Source organism: Archocentrus centrarchus, unplaced genomic scaffold (genome assembly GCF_007364275.1).
Source record: "Archocentrus centrarchus isolate MPI-CPG fArcCen1 unplaced genomic scaffold, fArcCen1 scaffold_29_ctg1, whole genome shotgun sequence".
In the NCBI taxonomy this organism is placed as follows: domain Eukaryota; kingdom Metazoa; phylum Chordata; class Actinopteri; order Cichliformes; family Cichlidae; genus Archocentrus; species Archocentrus centrarchus.
In genome coordinates, this window is record NW_022060258.1 from 781,528 (window position 1) to 801,336 (window position 19,809).

The 19,809-nt window shown below is 42.1% G+C and overlaps 1 protein-coding gene across 1 annotated transcript in view; it reads left to right on the plus strand.

Annotated features, from left to right (window-relative positions):
* The window catches only part of cadpsa (Ca2+-dependent activator protein for secretion a), a 479,373-nt gene that overhangs the window by 384,555 nt on the left and 75,009 nt on the right, over nt 1-19,809 (plus strand). Inside the window, exon 25 of the mRNA XM_030723859.1 lies at nt 1,926-1,958. Coding sequence (XP_030579719.1) covers nt 1,926-1,958 — 33 coding nt within the window. The remainder of the gene's footprint in view (nt 1-1,925; nt 1,959-19,809) is intronic.

The window sequence follows — 19,809 nt, forward strand, 5'->3', positions numbered from 1 at the left end:
TTCCCGGCTGTTCCAGTCTGCATACCAAATTACTGAACTCCAAGTTGTTCTCTGATATATTCATTGGAGTGTGAATGTTAAATAAAAAAGCACTTAGGGAAAAAGTGCTTGTATACATGGGTGTGATTGGGTGAATGAAGCACGTTATATAAAGAACTTTGAGTGCTCAAGTAGAGTAGGAAAGTGGTATATAAAAAAGAAAACAAACACAGCCCAGTTGTGAGAGATGTGGCAGTCTCAGAGGACAGTAACATGAGGAGGAAGGAGCACAAGAAAATAGAGAGGTACCAGGGTCTGAAGGAACAACTGAATCAAAGTGGTCCCAGTGGTCATAGGAGCATTAGGAGCTATAACCACAAAACTGGAGCCTGAGCTTGAGGATTACACACATACCACCCCCAAGGGGTTGAGAGAGGCATATTTGGTGAGAAATAGTGAGCATCAGAGTGACATGGAGCATCTACAAATACATGAGGAAGATGAGAATTGTTGAGAGTTGAAGATGAGCAATGAGAGTTGGTTTAGTAGCTATTTTAAAATACATTGTTTGTGTAACAGCTTACTACTGTAACTCAGATAAAGAATTGGCATCTGTAATATTTTCTTTTCAGAATTATTGCAGAATAATTTTTTTATTGTCTTTTGGTTTGGGTTCTATGAAAACAAATAAAAAATAAGTAATGCAGTTTTACCCAGGTTCTGTTTTGACTTAATCAGTTATTTGACTGATGCTCATGGATGGATGACTTCTGTGAGCCAATGAGCATAAAAGATTAATGGAGACCACCTACTTCTTCATCAACTGAGTTCACTTTTAGTGGTAGGACTCTTCAAGCCCTACATCGAACAACTTGACTTCTGTTAATTTAGGAACACTGGGAGTAAACCTGACTTGACACTGACATCTTAACACTTACCTAACTGACTGCAACCTAAAGGATTGTTGGATTAAAGAATGGCCTGAAGGAATTCCACCCTCGTTAACATCCCAGAAACATTTTCCTCCATTACAATTTTAATATGATGGGACCATATTGATGTTATCTTTTTTTAGTTTTAATTGAAAAAGTTTCACTTACATTAAGTTGAAAGCACTAAGTCTTTCTTTCTTCAACCCACTTAATACTTAGAAACTGGTCATATATATATTTAAGTAATCTTCAAGTGTGTTGAATTTGCATCTTGCAATAAATATTTGTATGTTATGCATAACTTTGTGTTGTATTTGTTTCCTTTTTTCTATGTTGAGGTAGTGTTGGCCTTTCCATTTCATTTGGAAATGCTTTGTAGATAGTTCTCACTTTAGATGAGCTCACACACAATACTTTCACACCTGGTGGCTACCTGAATTAACCATGATTTGCAATAGTAAGAATTTATAAAACCGCTGTTAACACAATCAGACAATATCTTAATTATTACCTGCAGAAAAATACCTTGTTAATAATTTACTTAGACTTTAAATCATATTATGGTAAATGATAGTGTGAAGCTATGATAGTGTTACTGACCTTTGAAATGTTATGAACAATTTTAACAGACATTTTTAATGTTCTTCAATGAAAGTTCACCTATGCAAAGAATTTGTGATGAATTCTAAGTTGTCATTGGTTCAGTTTTGTTCATTCATTAATTTATTGTTTCTTTATCTTAATAATTTATGCTAACTGTAATGCTGTTTGGAGGAAAGGAAAACCTTTTCCAGCACTAAATAGTTTAACACCTCTCCTGAATTTCCACATTACTAAGAAAGTCAGGTTACTGACATATTTAGTGTACTTTTGCAACTGCAATCACAACAAATCAGGCTGCAATTTCAGCAGGCGCTAAATTTTAAGATCAACTGTCTCTTCACAGCAACTTTTGTCTTGAAAACTGGTTCACACAGATGGTGTACTGACTGTTTTCCTATGTTTTATGTCAAGGTGAAAGCTGCTTCGAAGTACGTGGATGTACCTGTAAGTATTCATCTTACATCTCCGCTGTTATAGTGTATGTGTGTACTGTATGGGTCATTGTGCCTTCATCTATTTACTGATTTGCTCTGCCAGATATATTTTGGATGGATTTTAGATTCTCTTAACTAAACTCTGAAATTTGTTTGTGACCATGTGGCCTAAAAATATCATTATTAATTCCAGTGGTGTTAAAGCTACTCTGTGTTGTGTGATTAAATATATATATCCATGCCATGATAAGAATTTGTAATCCCACAGCATTGTTCATATAGTCGTTCCATGATGACATGTATGTGTCTATAACATGTGCTTTTAGGCAAAACAAATATGTGGGAAGCAGTGCTTGGATGCTGTATGTCTGGAAATTGTTGCTGGAACAGATCAGATGTGACTCAAACATTTACTATTTAGAGCATATAGATGTGGAGAAACAGGTCTACATGACCATGGCCAGTATAGCTAACATGGTAAAAGAGTATGTCTGAACAAGAGGACAGAGTGTCCTGCTGTGGTGGTTGTGTAAACTCAATTTCTCCATCTCTTTCTCTCACTAGAGTCATCAATCATTTACAAAAGCTTTGTCTTAATACTGATATCTCTGTAACTGTTATGATGAACATGTTTTTTGGATCCAAAGAGCAGGCAAGACAACACTGAGCAATTAAAGATTTTTATTTTATTTTATTTTATTTTATTTTATTTTATTTTATTTTATTTTATTTTATTTTATTTTATTTTATTTTATTTTATTTTAGTATTGACAAAGGCAGAATTTGGAGTACACTGAGTAGAGTGATATGTTACTCGGGCTGACTCTGTGCAAGCAGTCTAGGAGGGTCTGTGGAGATGGAGAGAGATAGTTAGTGAGAGTGGAAGAAGGAGAGAGATGTAGTTAGGTGTGGGAAGTGTAGTTAGCTTACTTGGAGTCCAGGAATGACTAGGAAGCTGTTTGAGGGTAGACTGCTGCTGGGTAGATCCTTGGTGTTAGTGGTGGGAGTGGACAGGCACCTGGGAATCCAAAGTGGGGGATGGCTTGGATGAGGCAGCAGGTTGCAAGGGTGTGAGGGACTGAATCTGGTGGTGAACAGAGATCTCCCCAGAAAAGTACAGTTGAGTGTTGGTAGTAAATCCATGGGAAAGTGGGGCGAGGAGCTGACAAAGACATGTGAAACTGAGGTTACAGCTCTGTCAAGACAGAATGCAGGAAATAACATGGAACCGGTTTTACCACTGTAAATATTCCCATGGTGCAGTGAGTATTTCTGTTTTATTCACCTCTTTTAACTCTGTGTTTGAATTTAATCAGTAGTTATTATTAATCACTAGCTCTCTTCGACAGCATGTCTTTTGTCATGTCTCCTTCCCTACACCCTCAACGAGTCGCAGATGACTGCCTCTCCCTGAGCCTGGTTCTGCCAGAGGTTTCTTCCTGTTAAAAGGAAGTTTTTCCTTCCCACTTTTGCCAAGTGCTTGCTCATAGGCAGTCATTTTTGATTGTTGAGTTTTCTCTGTAATTATTGTATGGTCTTTATCTTAATAAAGTGCCTTGAGGTGATTGTTTGTTGTAATTGGTGCTGTATAACTTTAATTGAAATTGAATTAATGGCTGGTGTATCAGCTTTCCTATGCTGATACTCGCCATTAACTTCAGCTGATTCTGTTTATCTTCACTTCCTTTTATCATTTGTGACTGACAACAGATAGTTCTCGTCTTTATTACTGAACAGTATATGCAGCCTAACTAAACAGTGTAAATGCTGGCATACCTGATTGACATAGATTGCACAGTCAAAAACTGTTATGCCTTCACCATTAACGCCAGCCAAATAAGCAAACCCCTTCCCATAGAAATACAATGACTCATAAACTAAGTGGCCCCTAGTGTCCAAACACATATCACCAAACAAAAAGAAAATGGCTCTTAGAGCTGGAACAAATTAGGGGAGATTCACAGACACTGCTGGAGTTAAATATACAGCCCTTGATGATGACCAGCAGGAGCATAATGAGAAATCTGTAGTAGCACACACACACACACACACACACACACACACACACACACTGTCCCAGACACCCACAGGTGGCCTACCTGGTCAGGGTGCAGCATGTAGGACTCCAAAATGACCCTCCCAATCTAACAGGAATTGGAGGCCCTGGCCCTGATGTTGCACATCCAAAATACTTCTCACTATGAACACCAGCTCATTGTCAATGATCTGGTGGGTGGGTGGGTGGTGGTGCTTGGCCGGAGGGCACAATGGGCTGGAAGATGGAGTCTTCAACTGAGAAACATGGAATATTGGGTGAATCCTCATGGAAGGCGACAGCTTTAGACTGATGGCAGAAGGGTTAATGACATGTTCTACCTCAAAAGGACCAACGAACCTAGGAACTGATTTATGGGACATGGATTTCAATGGAATGTCTTCGAAGGAAAGCCACACTTTCTGACCTGGTTCATGCCATGGAGTCGGGGTCTTCCTTCCATCAGCAAGGTGTCGATTTTGGTTGGCCGTCCTAAGAGGCACCTCCTTAGTCCTCCTCCAACAAAGGTGGTGTTGCGTCGATGGCACAGAGATTTCACCTTCTTAGATAGAGATAAGAAGGGGTTGAAAACCTAGTGAGGCTTCAAAATGAGGCAGACTGGTGGCTGAGGAGGAGAGTGTATTGTGTTTGTATTCTACCCAGAGAACATGAGAACTTCAGGATGGCAGATTAGTGGATGTGACACAACGTAAAGCCACTTCCGATTCCTAATTAACTTAATTAAGTTTGAAGATTGGACGGTGGGTAATAACCAGATGTTAGACTGACTGTTGCACCTAGTGACCTGCAGAATGTCTTTCAAACCCGTGAAGTGAACTGAGGATCACAGTCAAAAACTGTGCCAGTGGTGTTCCCGTGGAGATGGAAAACATGATTGGTTAGCAGTTTTAAGTGAAGAAGGTAGCTTGGGTAGAAATATGAAATGATGGCCTTGGAGAATCTAATCTGTGATTGAGAGTATGTGTTTATGAGGGGGCAGCAACCTAGTAACAAAATCTAGGATATCGCCTTAGATTTTGGTGAGGTTAGGCGTGGATGTTTCAGGGGAGCAAGGGTGATAGGAAAATTTAGCTAAAGTATTAATCTTTTATGTTAATCACAGGTTTAACCTTTTACAGTTAATCATACTACAGTATAATCACTGTTACAGTAATCCTTCAACACTAAGAAAGAAAATATGTAGTCTGCTTCTGACTAGTGTATTGAGAAGTTAGCGGTTGCTAGAAAGTATTTTTGTAGATATACACAGAAAAGAGGAAGTTGACTAAAAGCTGACAGACAGAGAGCTGTAAGTTACTGATTTGAGCACACATACATGAAGGCTTAAGGTCAGTTTGCTAAGAATAATGATACTATGTAAGAAATGTTTTGATACATCTTACCAAGAAACATGTTAACGGTCAGGATGTGCGGAAAGTACCGGAAAAGGAACACTTTGCCTTTTGCCCTGAAATCAATATGATATGTAAACTGTATAAAAGCTGATGAACAGAAGTGTTCGGGGGCACTCCTCACATCTTTCTTGCAGAACGTGTAGTGACTGCTCCGGACTTGCAAGTTCTAATAAAGCTGCACTTCACTTATAACCTTCTCTTGGTCATTATTCCGTGGAAATTCTCCTGACAAAGAGGAAGGTGGAATGGCTAACTGTAAGCATATGTCTGTGTAATCATCTGGGGCATGATAGCCTCAAGAGCTTGAAAAATAAGGTGACTGGACTTTTTTCAATTTTGTTGAAGATGTTTCACCTCTTATCCAAGAGGCTTCTTCAGTTCTAAAACCAAAAGATGGAGAGTCCTGGGTAATTAAACCCTAGTGAGCCAAGTTGTGAAAAAAGTGAAACCTTGTTCCACTCTGTCATGAAACCCACTGAAGTCATCTGAAGTAAGGTGTGAGTGGGGGTTGAGGTGCCTGGGAAGAGATATCAAGACTGCATTAAGGGTGGCTGACAGCTGGTGTTGTAAGCCACCACTTCTATTCAAGATAGTCATTCACAGTGGGCATAGATGGCCTCTTTTACACCTCTTTCAAACATCTGTCTTTCGGGTCCTGGCATTCTTGAAAGAGTGACCTTTATTCTTTAGGTGCAGAAGTACAGCTGAGTCTTGTCCTGTCAAGGTGGCTCTTCTATGTTGTGCCATGTGTTTGTGAAGTGGCTGTTTGGTTTCTCCAGTGCTGAGGTCTTAGCACCCCTCACTGCCCTGCACTGCATATACTATTTTGCGTAGCTTTTGTTTGGGAGTTTTGTCCTTGGGATTAACCAGTTTTGTCTTAAGGTGTGGCTGGGTCTGAAGTACACTAGGATATCATGCTTGGAAAAAAATTGTCCTGAGACAAACACGGTTATTATAGTTAAAACAAATGAACAAAATAACGAAAACTGAAATTGAAAGAACATTGTCGTTAACTGAAATAAATAAAAACTAAAATTAAAAGGAGAAAATGATAACTAACTAAAACTGTATTGTGAGTTTAAAAAACTGACTAAAACTAACTAAAATTATAGAGATAAAGATAAAGATAAAATTACCTTCCTTTTATTGTTTGTCATTTTATTTAAAATCCTTATGGATTGATCATTTTTCCGCTCCTCGAGTTTAAGCTGGGAGCGCCGTTGGGCAGCTGTGTGCGTGCCTGCGTGCATGTGCTCACCGTGCTGGTTAGCAAAGTAATGGCAGCGGTCTGCCGAGAAAGTGGCAGAGTCCCATATGGAGTTTCTTTGAGCCCAATAAAAGAGATAGAAGAATGTCTTGGGATGGAACACGTCTCAGTGAGGAAAAAAACACCAACATCAAAGTCCACCTGAGAAGCACACACAAGACAGCTATGGAAACCGCTCTGAACCGACGTGATCTGGCGCTCACCTCTGGAGAAATGTGACTACTCCTTGCTGCCACGCAGCTGCAACGTTGTGATGAACCTGTTCTGTGCATTTCCGGCCACTTTACCAGTGAGAGAATAACAATCAGGAACAATCAATACAAGGGCTCACAAATGTCAGCAAATTCCTGGAGGGATGCACGCTCTGCTCGTGCTGGGGGTACCGGCCTGCCGCCGGGGGGGGCTGCTCGTCGCCTCTGGCCCTCTGGACTCTAGCCCTTTGACTGTGGGGGCTCCGTCTGTGGTCTCCCTCCTTCCTCCTCTGGGGAGTGCACACGGTTACCATCGGGATGTGTGGCCCCAGGTCTTCTGAGCTCCTGGGATGTGGATGGCCTGGGTCCCCTGGGTCCTTCCCTATTTGCCTCTGGATCACGGGGGGCATGGTTGCAGTTTCTTGCCCTCATTACTGAGTACATTGCATGACAGAGGCGCATACACACACACATTACTACAAACAATAAAATTGTATGTGTGTATATGTATGTGCATGTGGGTGTATGTATGGATGTGTGAGTGTGTGTGAGTACATTTACTTTTCTTTGATTTCTTTTTTCCTTTTATCCTTTTGACGCCATATCCTTCCTCCTCCACAAGACCCTTTCACACATAGACACTGGTAAGGGGAACTATGTGAGAGTGCTGTTTGTAGATTACAGCTCAGCATTCAACACCATAGTTCCCTCCAGGCTGGTCTCTAAGCTGCTGGACCTGGGCCTGGGCCCATCCCTGTGCAGGTGGGTTCACAGCTTCCTGACCAGCAGACCACAGGTGGTACGAGTGGGTCACCTCACCTCATCCTCCCTCACCCTCAACACTGGATCCCCCCAAGGCTGTGTGCTCAGCCCTCTGCTGTACTCACTGTACACCCATGACTGCGAGGCCACGTCAGAGTCCAATGTCATCATCAAGTTTGCTGACGACACTGCTGTTGTGGGACTAATCTCTCACAATGAGGAGACAGCCTACAGGAGAGAGGTCTCCCGCCTGGAGAACTGGTGCCAGGAGAACCACCTCCTGCTCAACGTCAGCAAAACAAAGGAACTGATCGTGGACTTCAGCAGGAAGCAGCAGAGGGACTACCATCCACTTGTCATCAGTGGTGCTGAGGTGGAAAGAGTGGACACTTTCAAATACCTGGGAGTGACCATCTCACAGGACCTGTCCTGGACTCATCACATAAACATCACTGTGAAGAAGGCCAGACAGCGTCTCTACCTCCTCAGGCGGCTGAGAGACTTCAAGCTCCCACTCAAGGTGCTCAGGAACTTTTACACCTGCACCATCGAGAGCATCATGCGTGGGAGCATCACCACCTGAATGGGAAACTGCACCAAGCAGGACTTCATGGCCCTACAAAGGGTGGTTCGTTCAGCTGAACGGACCATCAGAACCACCCTCCCCAACCTGCAGGACATTTACACCAAGCAGTGCAGGCTGAGGGCCATGAAGATCCTAAAACAGCCCAGCCACCCCGGACACTCTCTCTTCTCCCTGCTCCCATCAGGCCGGCGTTACCACTGCCTGAGGGCTAAGACTGAAAGATTGAAGAAGAGTTTTTATCTATAAGCCATCCATCTGCTCAACTCTGGGCCCTAACTGGACCATTATTGCACAATGTAAATATTATAATTTATAAAAGTGTGTATAGTGTATAGTATATAGAGTATAGTGTATAGTGTGAATTACTTTTTTTTAATTTTTATTCTTCTTATTTATATGTGTGTGTATATATGGTTGCAGGTACAAAATAGGTGCATTGTACTGTGTATAACTGTGCATGTGACAAATAAACACTATCTTAATCTTAATCTTAAGTCCCAGCCGGCACCGCATATAAAACACCAGCACACGACCGTAAGGTAATGAACACACACAATCCAGCTACACAAGCAGAAATGTGACATGAGGTCGGCCACATATCGAGCATCTAACCAAGCTAGCTCCAAAACAGAAGCTGTTGTTAATCAGCTGCACTGACGCTGAACTTTATTGGGAGTTTATTGTAGAAGTTATTGAGTTTGGGAGTTCATGTTTTTTTTTTTGTTTTTCCCTGTTGATGTTCATGTGTGTCCTTAATATTACACACATTTAGCACGTAGTGCTGCTGTTTTGTGAACAGTTGGTTGTTGAATATATTTCTTTAAAGGGTATCTTCTGTTGAGTTTTTATTACACCTTATTATTGTACCTTGAATCTTGCACCTGAGAAAGTATGAAAAACTAAAACTAATACTGAAACTAACAAAACTAAACTAAAACTAAGCAATAAACCAAAAATAAAAACTAATAAAAAATGAGCAAAACCGCTCTGAACTAAACGATAATGTAAAATTCAAAACTATTATAACCCTGGAGACAAATCTGCTACATAAGGGATGACAATGTTGTTCCGTTTGTCATTCTCTTTCTCTCTAGTTGGTGTCTGACCTTCTTTCCTTTGCATATTTTTGATGGAAGGCCAGTTGGGATAACCACATATTTTAAGATCTTTCTTTACATCTATGTGTTTCTTTTCTTTCTCTTTCCCAAAGTTTGTGTTCCAGTGGTTGGTGAGAATCAAAGAGTAGGTAGTGGTCTCTGTGTGTGGGCTTCTGGTAAACTTCAGTGTTTTGATAAACACCAACCTGAAGGATTCATGGATTCTCTATTGTCATTCACATCACACTTACATGCGGTGGCATGAAATTTCTATCCTCAGGTACCAGTGTTGCCCTTAAAACAGAATAAATATAAAGTAAGAATAATATAAAAGAAAAATATACAGATGCACACATATATACACAAACACACTCACACATATATACACACATTCATACCTATACACATATACATAATTGACTAATATAAACAATATACAATAACAGTTTGAGATGTAGTAGAGGTAGTGACTCCTGGTGCCACAGCAGTGATAGTTGTGCAATAACAGCAGCTTGAGTGTGTGCAAGGATTGATGGAGGGAGAGCAGTGCAGCTACACAGCCCCACCAGAGTTCAGCAGTCTTACAGCTTCAGCGAAGAAGCTGTTCCTCAGTCTGGTGGTCATGCTCTTAGTGCTTCTCGGCCTCCTACCTGAGAGGAGTGGAACAAAAAGTGTGTGTGCTGGGTGTGTGGGGGTCCTTCAGGATTCAGGTCATCCCTTTTCTTGCATCTGGCATTGTAAATGTCAGTGGTGGTGGAGAAGGTGACTCCAACAGTCCTCTGTGCAGTCTTCACCAGCCTCTCCAGTGCTTTCTTCTCTGCTGCAGAGCAGCTTCCGTACCACACAGTGATGCAGGAGCAAAGGACACTCTCCACCACACATCCGTAGAATGAGGAAGGACTGAGCTTTCAAGTCCAGCATGTCTCAGCCTCCTGAGGAAGTAGAGGCCCTGGTGTGCCGTCCTGACCAGACTGAAAGTGTTGGTGCCCCAGGTGAGGTCGTTACTTATGTGAATGCCCAAGTACCTGTAGCTGAGGACCATTTCCACTGCAGATCCTCCAATGTTCATGGGGAGGAGGGGGTGTCTGACTCCTCTGAAGTCCACGATCATTGATGCAAAGATTTTTCTCTCTGCACCAATCCTCCAGGTGTTCCACCTCCTGCCCGTAGCCTGACTCATCGTTGTTAGAGATACATCCAACCACTGCTGTGTCATCTTCAAACTTCACAATATGACAGAGTGTTTTGCTGAGCATTCATATGTGAGCAGGGTGAACAGAAGTGGGCTCAGCACACAGCCCTGGGGGGAGCCAGTGCTGAGGATGATGGGGGAGGAGGAGACGTTGTGGATCCTCACAGATTGTAGCCTGTCAGGAAGTCCAGGACCCAGTTGCAGAGGAAGGAGTTCAGTCCAAGTGTGAATAGTTTGTGCACCAGGTTCTGTGGAACGATGGTGTTGAAGGCTGATGTGAAGTCCACAAAGAGCACACGGACACAGGAGTCCTTACATTCCAGGTAGGTGAGGGCAGTGTGAACCACAGAGGAGATGGCATCCTCCGTGGACCGGTTCTTCTGGTATGCATATTGGTGTGGGTCCACAGTGACATCGATTGTGTCCTTGATGTGGGCCATAACCAGTCTTTTGAAGCACTTCATGACTATTGGGATGAGAGCTACTGGCTGATAGTCATTCAGGCCTGTCATTCAGGAGCTCTTGGGGACCGAAATGATGGTGGCAGTCTTTAAACAGTTGGGGACAGCTGCTTGTGTGAGGGAGGAGTTGAAAATAGAGCGATTGTTGTAAGTAAAGTTTAGTTATTTAGTGCTTTTCACAGACGAAAAGTCACAAAGCACTGTACAATAATTAAAACACAATATCAAAAAAACCCAGATAAAACACCATGTTAAAAACATATTAACATTACCATATTAAAAGAAAAAGGATAAAAATAAAGTCAACAGAAAGCCTGGTTAAACAGAAAGGTTTTCAACTGTTTTTTTTTTTTTTTAAGATGCCACAGAATCAGATAAATGGAGCTGGAATGGTAAACAGTTCCAGAGTTTTGGCACCACTGCCTGAAAAGCTCTGCCCCTCCCTGGTTCTTAGTCTTGTACGTGGGACAACTAAAAGATTTTGATTTGGTTGTGTGAGAGACTGTTGACTTATGTAAAATGTATCCAGGCATTTGAAATCAATTTATTTATTTATTTATTTTTTTAATCCAAATGTAAAATATCAGTATCGGACCTAAAAAAGTGGTATCGTGCCATCCCTAGTTGCAAGGGTGTGAGTAACTGATTCTTATGGTGAACAGGAATCTCCCTGGAGAAAGGCAGTGGTGTGTTGCAGGTAAATCTGCAGGGAAGCGGGTTAAGGAGCAGAAGGAAACATGAGAAACTGGTGTTACAGCTCTGTTAAGACAGAATGCAGGAAATAACATGGAGCCAGTTTTACCACTATAAAGGCTTGGATAAACTGGGGGAGATTCCCAGAGACATCCGGAAATAAATACACAGCACTTCCTTGGATGATGACCAGCAGGTGTGCAAATAGCCACCTGTAGCAGTAAACACCAAAACACACCACTGCCTGCCCGAATCCTGGCAGTAACAGAGGTCTCATCTGCAAAACGCTGTTCAGCCATTACCAAAGGCCTTAACATGTTGTTGTAATCTATACAGAAGTTGCTGAAAGTGCAAATAGGCATGTTGACTCTCTCTCATCCAAACAAACATGTTTTTGGGTGATAAAGCATGTGTAAATATCTGACAGAGAAATGTGATTGGAGAGTTCGATGCTGTGACCTGAGCATTTAGAAGACTATACATCATCATCAAGTGATATTCAGAGCGGCAATATTGTTTGAGAATAATTTTTTGAAATGTTCTTATTACATCTTACCTGAGGCTTCAAATTGCACACATGATGAATCATCACCTAAACACAACGTTGAAAGGAGTTCTGCAAAATACCTTTGTTTTTTTATGTATGGGCCTTTGGCTTTTAAAAAAGTGAAAAAAAAAAAATCAGGAGGATATTGTTGACGTACCATCCATCTGTACATCCATCTGTCTGTGCAGGCATCTTTCCATAAGGTTTTACATTTCTGATTTATTGACTCCAAAACCACAAGGATTTGAGCCATTAAATGTGGCATATGTGTTCTTTACTCTTTTTTTCATTTAGGAGGTGCAATGATAATGGAAGTGCATTCATTTACAGCTTGCTAGGCTTTATATTCAAGCAATTGAAATTTGCTCAGGGGTTCTACAATTATAACAGAATCATAATGTACTTTATAATGTTTCTGTAAAACACTGATATAGATATTTGCTTGCAGCCAGTAAAGTAGAGGTTGTGCATAGAATAAGAAATACTTCATTGATCCCAGAGGGAAATTTCAGTTGTTACAGCTGCAACCATCTATAACTAAGAAAGCATAAACACTTAATTTCCTTAAATTTAAAACCAAAATCATATTAAAACAAATATTAATATTAAATATTAAAACAAAAAGATAAATTAGTAGTATATACACAGGATTTTTTATGAATACAATCAAGGCAGTGGCTGTGATAATAAATCTGGAACATACTGTATAAATGCACACATAATAAATTGCACTGATAGACCATCGTGTCACCTATTAAGGGAGGCGCTATAGAGTTTGATGGCCACAGGTAGGAATGCCCTCTGGTGCTCTGTGGAGCATTTTGGTGGGATAAGTCTTGCACTGAATATGCTCCTGTGTCTTATCACTGTCATAGAGTGGGTGGGAGCCATTGTCCATAATGGCCTGCAGCTTAGGCAACATCCTCCTCTCTGACACTGCCATCAATGAGTCCAGCTCCACTCCCACAGCATCACTGGTTTTGTGGATCAATTTTTGAGTTGGCAGTATTTATTTATTTATAATTGCAAAAACTGTGTATGCTGACAGGTAGGAGAGAATTAACATGGCATTAACATTCAACCTGGTCTTTGGACTTAATGACAATGGAAACAACAGGCAGGCCCCCCACAAACCATGAATTTCAACCCCCACCCCCAAAGACCTGCAGCTGTAATTGCAGCAAAAGGCTTCCACAAAGTATTGACTCAGGGGGGCTGAAAACTTTTGCACACCACACTTTTCAGTTTTTTATTTGTAAAAAAATGTTTTGAATCATGTATAATTTTCTTTCCACTTCACAATTGTATACCACTTTGTGTTGGGCCTTCAGTTTAAATTCCAGTGAAATATATTTATGTTTGTGGTTGTAATGTGACAAAATATGGAAAAGTTCAAGGAGTATGAATACTTTTGCAAGCCACTGTACTTAAGAGTAGAATGGGAGGCAGAACCTTCAGCTTTTAGGCTCCTCTTCTATGGAACCAGCTCCAAGCTTGGATTCAGGAGACAGACACCCTCTCTATTTTTAAGATTAGGGTTAAAAATTTCCTTTTTGATCAAGCTTATAGTTAGGGCTGGATCAGGTGACCCTGAACCACCCCTTAGTTATGCTGCTATGGGCCTAGGCTGCTGGGGGGTTCAAATAATGTACTGTTTCTTTTCATTATCCTTATTTACTTTATTTATATTCCACTCTGCATTTAATCATTCATTGTTATTAATCTCTGGCTCTCTTCCACAGCATGTCTTTTTTTCTCTCCCCTCAGCCCAACCAATCACAGCAGATGACCCCCCCTCCCTGAGCCTGGTTCTGCTGGAGGTTTCTTCCTGTTAAAAGGGAGTTTTTCCTTCCCACTGTTGCCAAGTGCTGCTCATAGGGGGTCGTTTTAACTGTTGGGTTTTCTCTGTATTATTGTAGGGTCTTTACCCACAATACAAAGCGCCTTGAGGCGACTGTTTGTTGTGATTTGGTGCTATATAAATAAAATTGAATTGAACTGAATTCATACAAGCACTTCCTTCTATAGCTAAGTGCTTTCTATCTAACATTGACACACATTCATACTCTGACAGCCCCATCAGAGAGCAACTTGAGGTTCAGTATCTCACCCAAGGACACTTTGTCACGCAGACTGGAGTAGCCAGGAATCAAACCATAAACCTTCCGATTAGTAGGGGACCTGCTCTACCTCCTGAGCCACGGCCATCTCAAGGGGTCTGGTGCAGTGTATGTGTAATGAAATACTAATTTGAGAATTAAATTTAATTTCTTATTTTGCAGCTTACTTAATTAGTGTGTTCTGTCATTTGATGATGATCATGATTGATTTGAATCACTGTTCTACGTCTGGCTGTTAAGTAGCTGATGTGACTTGGGTCAACGAGATATTATTATACTGTTACATTGCATTGTATATTTTATAATGTTATTTACCACAACAGTATCATAAAATATTCTGATAGATCTTTATGTTTCCATCACTCACCTCAAAGTGGCTTATTAAACAGCATTCCTTTTATCTTAAAATGAACATTCAAAGTTATTTTTAAAGCACTAAAATGAAGGCACTTTGATCCCTACTGAAGTGAGAATGTGTGTTTGTGTGTGTTTCTTGTTCATCTACAAATATTTGACCATGCTTTCACATGTAGTATCATAATCCAGATGGTATTGGTTGTTGTATTTTCACATTGAATGTCCCCAAGTTTCCTTCCCCAAATGTCCATTCATATGCATGTGGCCAGACGCTGACAGCCAGCCATGCCTCATGCATCTCTGTGGAGCATACATTACAAGTCCATGTTGTACAACACATGCCCATTCTGCTGTCAGGTTGGCGGTGGTGATGGTGTTTGCATGTGTATGTGTGTGCGTCAGATCTGTATAAGCTGCCAACACTTTGGCCGTCGCAACATGCCAAATTTCAAATTAATGCCTTGTCAGTAAATGTGAAGAGCCACTGTGTACACTGGCAGGGGTCACAGTTTCTGGACCAGCATGCTAATTGTGTTCTCATTGTACAAAATGAGAGTTTCACTGGAAAAAAATAAAAATAAAGAAAGTTTCATTTACACATTGTGGGCATTAATACAGATGTGTTAACCACATTTAGTGGGAGTTAGCAATGAGTTGTTTGCATGACTTTTTAGAGTCCTAGTGAGAGTACAAAAGATAAAAAGAGTGTTAATTTATCAAATCCGAAAATGAGACGATATGTTGTTGTTAAGAAGACAGAAAAGGTGCCAACAACTGCAATGTTTTCAGGGAATACTTCAGATGTCAGAATAGCAGGCCTCCTAACGAGCTGTTGTCCCCAGCAAACCAGAGGGAATGTCTACAGTGCCCCTGTTCATTTTGGACATGCCTAGATTGGCTGGCCAGGTTCCAGCCAATCTCAACTGTGTGACAAGCTCTTAGTCAACAAGTATTTAAATGAATGAATGTTCCTTCTTTTCAAATTAAAGCTGAACATTTGGAGAATGATCTTAGCTAGAATGTAGTAGAACTTGCTTCCAATTTGATTATGAGACATACACTCCCCTCCAAGTATTGAGGTAAGGCAATTGTAACCCTCGTGTAACCACCTTGACAAACTCACAGGGTAAGTTACCCCGAGATCCCGCACCAATGCAGGTAAGTTGGGCCGATCAGAAGAGCTAGAATTCGTGAAGGAGCCTAGGTGTGAACAACTGTGGAAGCAGGCACAGGTTGTGGGAAACAACATTTAATAACAAAAGATTATGAAACCAAAATACATACAATATATGAACTGCACACGTTCTTTTTTTTTTTGAAACCCACAACATGGAAAACAACACAAGGAAAATAAAACAAAATAAAATTAACAGACCAAAGGGGAAAGTCTCTTTGTTCAGTTCTTTGTTACAATGTCTGTCAACGGTGTATGTAATGTTCTAGTCACAGTGACCAGTCGGGTCACTGTCTACCGTTTAGCTGATCCTTGGGCTGGGCTCGCCATCAAACTCGGGAGATACAATCCACTCTGCGCCGAAACACTCTGGGTCCAAGAGGGCACCAAACACACATACAAAAACCTGACCTAAGACAAGGTCAGAAGAAAGTAGCTTAACACTCTGTAATTGTCCAATAACTCAACTACTATTCAAAAAGGTTTCCAAACATTTTTCTAGCTTCCTTTTTCCCAGTTAAACAACGATAAAATTCAAATTATTCCCTCACATCATTAACACATCACAAACTAAATTATTTAGCTTGTAGGTGAGAATATAGATCATTTAAATCCCCTTCTTTTTTTTTAAAGTGCTAACAACCATTTCCATACAGACAGTGATTTCCCATCAATATGTGAATTGGACAAACACATTAGCTCTAGCTCCATTAAAAAGATAGAAAAGTGGATCAAGATACCAGCTAGTGCTAATAAGAGGGCACTTCACATAGCCATTAGCACCATAGCTGCATTAGCACCGAATGAACAGGCTAACGTGCAAACAAGCAAATAAATGTAATACATTTAGAAAAATAAATGCAACACACAACGATAAATGCACAGCTCTTTAACACTACTTTACTCTCACTGAACCGTAACGGTGGCTAAAAGTTTTAACCTCTTTCGGTGAAAGTTTTGTGGCTAATGTGCTAACCAAGCACGTGCGATCACTCACCGATGCCGCACGAGGCTACTGGGGTTTTCCAAACTCCAATCCGCTCGCACCGGGAGTCTCTAAAGTTTGGCAAGCATGACATTACCATTCGGAACCTCCTCATTGGCAAAGCGATTATTTAGGATGTCTCTTACCAGTTTCCAAGTTTATTCGCTATTTTCCAAGTTTTTTCTTCAGGCTAACCGCAGAAGCAACAGTAGCATGGAGCTGTGTCTGTGTCTGACGCAATCCGAGCAGACTCCCTGCACCGCCCGGCGGGAGGGCGGGACAACCAACCTCATTGGCTGATGTGATACCAGATCATGCCAGCTATTGGTTGGTCAAGCCATCACTAAAACTACTATTAAAGGTGTATGGCACAATTTGTAAAGATTTTTAACACTTTTTACATATATTTATGAACTTATTTAAGAACTTGGTTTTAAATATTAACTTATAACTTTTTAACCTCATTGTAGAATCAGAATCAGAATCAGAATCTTTATTGTCATTGTACACAGAAGTTGCACAACGAAATTGTCATGGCCGGGGAGGAAACAGGCGAGGAATGGCTGACACGAAGGACTCCAGAAGTCAGCGTAACTTAAAAGGGATTTATTTAAGCAGGGGAAAAACAAATACAAAAATCTTGGAAGGGAGACGACGGTCAAACACAGGGAACACACGGGCACACAACATCAACGACGCGACAAGGAACACATGGAAACTGAGGGCTTAAATACACACTGGGTAATCAGGGCAAGAGGAAACAGCAGGGAACAACAGGTGAGGCAAATGAAACTAATTACACAGGGGAAGCAAAGCTGAACACAAAGCACAGGAAAACCAGACTGTCAAAATAAACAGGAAGTGACAAACCAAGGAACATACTGACTAAACAACAGGCACAGACTCAGGACAGAGACGCAGACATATCACAACACTAGGAAACACAAGACATCAACCTACTGGGAGGACACACTCAGGAAATAAACTAACACAAAACGCTGGGCCAACGGCCCAGGACATGACAGAAATTTAAAATGCATTCCTTTCTAGGTGCCTCAGACAATAAATAATAAAATAATAAAAATATGAGTGATAAAAATGATTACTAAAATACAGTGCACAATAGTAAATTAAGACGAATCTAGTCCCAATACACACACCAACGCACGCACACAGTCAGCACTACCACCCCACATCACTGTCCAAACCACACAGAGTTCAGTTCAATGATAGCCCTGGCATAAAAGCTGTTCCTCAGTCTGTTTGTTCTGGCCTTCATTGTCCTGAAACGTCTGCCTGATGGCAGTAGCTGAAACAAGGAGTGTCCAGGGTGTGAGGGGTCCTGGAGGATGTTCTGTGCCCTCCTCTGGCAGCGGGCATTGAACAGTTCCTGGAGGGAGGGCAGGGGACAGCCTATGATCTTTTGAGCCGTGTTGATGATTTGCTGGAGTGTTTTCCTGTCTGCTGCTGTGCAGCTGTTGAACCACACGCACAGACAGTAGGTCAGGATGCTCTCTACACAGCAACGGTAGAAGGACACCAGCAGATTCTGGGTCAGATAGTTGCTCCTAAGAACCCTCAGGAAATGCAGTCTCTGTTGGGCCTTCCTGACAATGCTGGTCGTATTGATACTCCAGGTCAAATCATCCTGCAGATGTACTCCCAGGAACCTAAAATCTGAAACCAGCTCCACTTCATCCCCCTCGATGAACAGAGGTTGAATGACATGTGTTGTCCTCCTAAAGTCTACTACCATCTCCTTTGTCTTAGTGGTGTTCAGGATCAAGTTATTCTCACTGCACCACCTTGACAGCCGCTGCACCTCGTCCCGGTATGCTGACTCATCCCCGCCTGATATGAGCCCCACCACAGTGGTGTCATCCGCAAACTTAATGATGCAGTTACTGGCATGTATGGAGGTGCAGTCATGTGTGTAGAGGGTGAAGAGTAGGGGACTCAGCACACAGCCCTGTGGAGAGCCGGTGCTGAGGCTGATGGCTGAAGAGAGGTGGGGACCTACTCTTACCCTCTGGGAACGGTCTGTCAGGAAGTCCTTGGTCCAAAGACAGGTGGAGCGTGGTATCCCCAGATCTGACAGTTTAGTCACCAGTCTGCCAGGAAGGATGGTGTTAAACGCCGAGCTGAAGTCCACAAAGAGCAGCCGAGCGTAGTTCCCCCCCTGCTCCAGGTGAGAGAAGGCAGAGTGGAGGGCCGTGGCAATGGCGTCCTCTGTGGACCGGTTGGCTCTGTAGGCAAACTGGTGGGGGTCTAGTTTGGGGGAGAGACTGGAGATGATGTGAGCCCGGACAAGCTTTTCAAAGCACTTCATAACAATTGGTGTTAGTGCTACTGGCCTGTAGTCATTCAAACCTCTGATAGTGTTCTTCTTGGGGATGGGGACGATAATGGAGGACTTCAGGCAGGAAGGGACAGCAGCCTGGCTCAGGGACTGGTTAAAAATGCTGGTAAAAATACCAGCCAGCTGAGCCGCACAGACCTTCAGTATCCGTCCAGAGACACCATCGGGCCCCACAGCTTTCCTGGGGTTCACAGTTTCCAGCATACGCCTCACCTCTTGCTCTTGCAGCCTGAGGATGCTGCTGCTGCCTGCTGAGGGATGTTGGATGGCTGTCTCTGATTGCTGTACCTCAAAGCGTGCAAAGAAGCTGTTCAGCTCCTCTGCCAGATTGATGTTACGCTGATCAACTAACAGGCTGGATTTGTAGTTCAAAATATGCCGAACCCCTTGCCACACCTGCCTGAAGTCGTGGCTCTGGAAACAGTCCTCAATCCTCCTCTTATACACAGCCTTGGCCTCCCTGATGCCCCTCTTCAGGTTGGCTCTGGCAGCGCTGTAAAGCGCCCCATCACCAGCTCTGAAGGCGATGTTCCTTTCTCTGAGTAAGCTCTGCACCTTTCCATTCATCCATGGCTTTCTATTTGGAAAAACCCGGATATTCTTGTCCACAGTTACAGTGT